The 4,128-nt window shown below is 62.3% G+C and overlaps 1 protein-coding gene across 1 annotated transcript; it reads left to right on the top strand.

The window, feature by feature from the left end:
• Window positions 1-34: 34 nt before the first annotated feature.
• BAK1 (BCL2-antagonist/killer 1) lies at window positions 35-3,924 on the top strand. Its single transcript, XM_015567460.1, has 5 exons — window positions 35-421; window positions 1,232-1,364; window positions 1,683-1,826; window positions 2,468-2,664; window positions 2,820-3,924. The coding sequence occupies exons 1-5, from the start codon at window positions 352-354 to the stop codon at window positions 2,948-2,950; spliced, it is 675 nt and encodes a 224-aa protein (XP_015422946.1). The 5' UTR covers window positions 35-351; the 3' UTR covers window positions 2,951-3,924.
• The last annotated feature ends 204 nt before the right edge of the window (window positions 3,925-4,128 follow it).

A 4,128-nucleotide genomic window follows, 5' to 3' on the forward strand; every position in this document is an offset into this window, starting at 1 on the left:
CAGGTGCGGGGGCCCTGTGCGGGGCAGGTGCGGGGCTCCCGGACGGAGCTGAAATTGACTTGAGAAGCTCTAGGGTCTGCTGCGGCCACCCTCCCGGGGCCCTGGACGCGGGGGCAGGTCCCTGCATGTGGTCTTGGCTGCTTTGCTTTTCTCACCCTGGGCTTCCCTGAAGACTGGCCAGTGAAATGCAAGTGGCTGGAGCTCGGACTGGGGTTGGGGAGTCGGGGTGTCGGGGCCACTTGACCCCTGTGTGGCTGTGGAACGTCTGGTCTGTGGCCCCTGCTTGTCCTCATCTTTGCTTTTCCTCACCATCTCCACAGGCTAACACTGCTCTCCCCTGGGACCTGAAAAATGGCATCTGGGCAAGGACCGGGCCCGCCCAGGCAGGACTGTGAAGGGCCTGCCCCAGCCTCCACTTCGGGTAAGGGTCCTTCTGCCCCTCGCGCACCCCATACCACCAGGGCGGCGGTGAGGTCAGAGGGCGGGCGGGGACGGGACCAGGAAGGCAACTCACCTTGGACAGGGAGAAATGATCCCCACCCATTGCAGGTGGCCTGCTGGGCCAGTGATCCCGGGAAGCCTGGGGCTGGGAGGGGCCGGGCCTGGGTTGCAGAGGTGGGAGGGGCTGGGAGTGAGCGGGCCCTGGGACGGTGCCATCCCAGTGCCAGGGGCGGGATGGGCGAGAAGGAAGAGTGGGCGTGGCTGGCCTGTCCCTACAGGAGGAGAAATGAGGAAGTAGATGGCTTTTCACACGGGGAAAACGACGGCACCTTTGGGAGGAAGTAAGATGGCTGCCCTTCCCTCTTCCCAGGGGACCTCGGGAAGCCTGCAGCTGTTCCCTGGACTTTGGGCTCAGCCCCAGGTCTGCCACTGTGTCCCTGTCTGACGTATGGCCCCACGATCCCTAAGCCATAGGGCTGGGCTTGTCACACTGAACTCGGGGCCCTGATGCCCGGGCTCTCCTGGCCCCGCTGCGCACTCCAGCTGTGGGACCTTGTGCCAGTGACCATCCTCCTGGCCTCAGGCCGCAGTCCCGCCTGCAAGTGGGGCCGCCTACCTCCCAAGGCTGTCGTGTGGACTAGGTGGAAAGCACTGGGGGTGGACTCGGGGCTGCAGCGGGGAGCCTGCTGCCCGGGGTGAGGACAGCGGTGACCTTGAGGAAGAGTAACCATCCCCAAGGCTGGGGCTGCCCGATCCGGCCTCCCTCCTGACTCCCGGCTTTGATCCTCAGAGGAGCAGGTGGCCCGGGACACAGAGGAGGTTTTCCGCAGCTACGTTTTTTACCGCCATCAGCAGGAGCAGGAAGCTGAGGCGGCTGTCCCCCCTGACCCAGAGATGGTCACCTTGTCCCCAGAGCCTGCCAGGTGAGCAGAGCCCCACGGGGACACCTCAGGGGGGCAGATGCTCACATGGGTCACCATGTAGGTCCTGGGAGCTGGGGAGCTCTGTGGCGGGCCTTTTGCCCTTCTTTCTTTGTGGCTCCTTATTCATTTTGGGCTCCCCCCACCCCCGCTCCGGGGCATCTTGTCCCTGGGCTGAGCCCAGCCCTCACATCTGAGAACACTGTGGGGGCCTCTGGGGAGGGATGCAGGCTGGGGTACCCTGGTCAGAAGGCCTAGCCGGGAGCCTGCGCCGGGCCCTGACAGCTGTCCCTCGCTCCCTGTTGCCTCCCGCGCCTCCAGCACCTTGGGGCAGGTGGGCCGGCAGCTCGCCATCATCGGGGACGACATCAACCAGCGCTTCGACCTGGAGTTCCACACCATGTTGCAGCACCTGCAGCCGACCCCAGAGAACGCCTACCAGTACTTCACCAAGATCGCCTCCAGGTAGGCCCGGCCCTGCCTCTGCCCGCACCCGCGCCGCGCCCTGCCCCGGGGGGACACCCTTCTCTCAGTGTCAGGAGGCCTGTTTGCTTCCCCGTGTCTGCTGTTAATTCACACGTGGCCTGGGCCCGTCTTTGCTTGCTGGGTCCCGGGCTCCTCATCTCCGGAGCGTGAGCACTTGGCCGTTTAGATCAGGACTGCGGACGGGCCGGGTGGGTAGGTGCCCAGAGCCGCCCTGCCCAGCCCGGAAACAGCTGTCCTGATTTAGAGCCACATTTCACACCAAAGGCAGTAAGGTTGCCGCCTCCTACCAGGTCCGGGAATAAGTAGTTGGTGCGGTGTTAGAGACCACATGCCTGGTCATGGCGTGGCTTTGCCACTTGCTGTCTTTTGAACTGCCTGGCCGTCCGTCTCCTCGTCCATCAAATGGAGAGGGCGGCTCAGGACGGGGTCCGCACGCACAGGTGTTAGCCGGGGTGAGAGCAGGGGGAGCAGTAGGCTTAGGCTTAGGGTTAGGCTTAGGGTTCGGGTCCGTGCTCAGCTGGAGCCCCGCCCAGGCCCTCAGAGGCAGCCCCACCGTGGTTCCAGGATTTGTCCTAACCTCCTCTTCTGTCCTTTTCTCTTTGCTGTCCCTCGGCTGCCAGGCCAGCAGCAATGCCCACAGGTAATCTCCCCGCTGCCTCTGTCCACTGCTCTGCCCTGTGCCCCCTGCGCCCGCAGCACCGGGCCCCCGGCGGTGGTGGCGGCGGCGGCAGTCCCATCCTGTGCCCTCTGAGCTTTCTCCTTTCACAGAGTTGCAGGCTCTCCCCAAACAGCAGCCAGGCGGGCACCTCTGCCACCGGTACATGCCCTTGACCAGAATTGAAACTGGGTCCCTTTGGTCCACAGGCCGATGCTCTATCCACTGAGCCAAACCAGCCAGGGCTTGATGTTTCTCTCTCTCTCCCTCTCCCTTTTTCTCCCTAATCGGTGGCTGTATACAGTGCCAGCCCCTCTGACACCCTCCCTCCATCTCCTGGCAGGTGGCAGCCCTGGACCTGGGCAACGGCCCCATCCGGAATGTGCTGATAGTTCTGGCTGTGGTTCTGTTGGGCCAGTTTGTGGTACGAAGATTCTTCCAGTCATGACCCCAGGAGGGGTCCTTTGGGGTCCCAGCTGAGACCCCCACCTGGACTTCAGCCAAGCCTTCTTCCCTTACCTGTCCCCTGCAGGGGTCCCCCCTCAAGGGTACAGAAGCTTTAGCAAGTGGCACTCCAGCTTTGAAGGGCCCCTGCTTGGGGTCGGTCAGGCTGCGGGGGCACCCCAACATTGCATGGTGCTAATGGACCCCCTCTCTGGGCTCAGCTCTCTCTGATGGGCTTTAGGGAGGTTGATAACTTGGGGAAGCAAGAAGCTAGGAAACACATTTCCCCAAGAAGTTTTTAATGGTTTTAGCTTTTTATAATGGCCTTAGGACAACCCCACCCCTTGTCCCCACCACTCTGCCACAGGCCAGGACATGGGATATGGGGGTTAGGAGGCCTATCCTGTACCCCAGATTTAGCTGTTCTGGAAGGTCAGAGCTTGAGAGCTGACCTGGAGCCCAGTCCTAGCCCTTCCAAAGCTTCATGTCCCCAACAGGGCTGGCCGGGGTTGGGGGACAAGGACCTACTTAACCCCCACCCCCCACCCCACCTATATGGCCTTGGCCGGCAGACTCTCAGGGATTAGGGCCCGGGGTGTGGGGTGAGGAGGCAGACCGAGCTGTCTGGCTTTATCCACCAGGCCCCTCCCAGCCTGCCTCCCGAGGCCCTCGGCCCCCTCCCTTCCCCTCGCCACTTGCTCCGAGGCGTCACTACTTGAGAAGGCTGCCTGCCCCATCACTCCATGCCAGGGGGGCAGGGGCCTCCTTGCACAGACTCTAGGGTTTAGGACTGTGGTTTGTGATGGTCAGGGAAAGGGGTAGGGAGCTCATCTTGAGGTTTCTGAGAGAAGGGCTATGAACATCACCAGAAACCCCAAGGGTGGGATCTGCTCTCCTGGCCTGGGCGCAGTGTAATCTGGGAGAACTGAATACTTGAACTTTACCCCAAGCCCACCATCTGCCTAAGCCCCTCCTGGGGGTGGGATGGATCAATAATGATTTACAATCATTGATCAGCTGCCCCCTCCCAGGTATGTGCCCTGATCTGGAACCAAACCACTGGGGATTTGGGAAGAGAAGTGGTTGGTTGAGCCAAATGCAGGGGAGAAGCAGACGGAGCCCCCTGGCCACCCCACCTCTGAGAGTGTTGGACAATAAACTGCCTCCCCCTCCCACTGGGAA

Source organism: Myotis davidii, unplaced genomic scaffold (assembly GCF_000327345.1).
Source record: "Myotis davidii unplaced genomic scaffold, ASM32734v1 scaffold4, whole genome shotgun sequence".
Classification (NCBI taxonomy): domain Eukaryota; kingdom Metazoa; phylum Chordata; class Mammalia; order Chiroptera; family Vespertilionidae; genus Myotis; species Myotis davidii.

Excerpts from the sequence above, each read along its gene's own strand:
- BAK1 (XM_015567460.1), top strand. The coding sequence starts at position 352 with ATGGCATCTGGGCAAGGACCGGGCCCGCCCAGGCAGGACTGTGAAGGG. Across the intron at positions 1,827-2,467 it reads TTCACCAAGATCGCCTCCAG|GCCAGCAGCAATGCCCACAG; the intron begins GTAGGCCCGGCC and ends CTCGGCTGCCAG. Across the intron at positions 2,665-2,819 it reads GGCGGGCACCTCTGCCACCG|GACACCCTCCCTCCATCTCC; the intron begins GTACATGCCCTT and ends GCCAGCCCCTCT.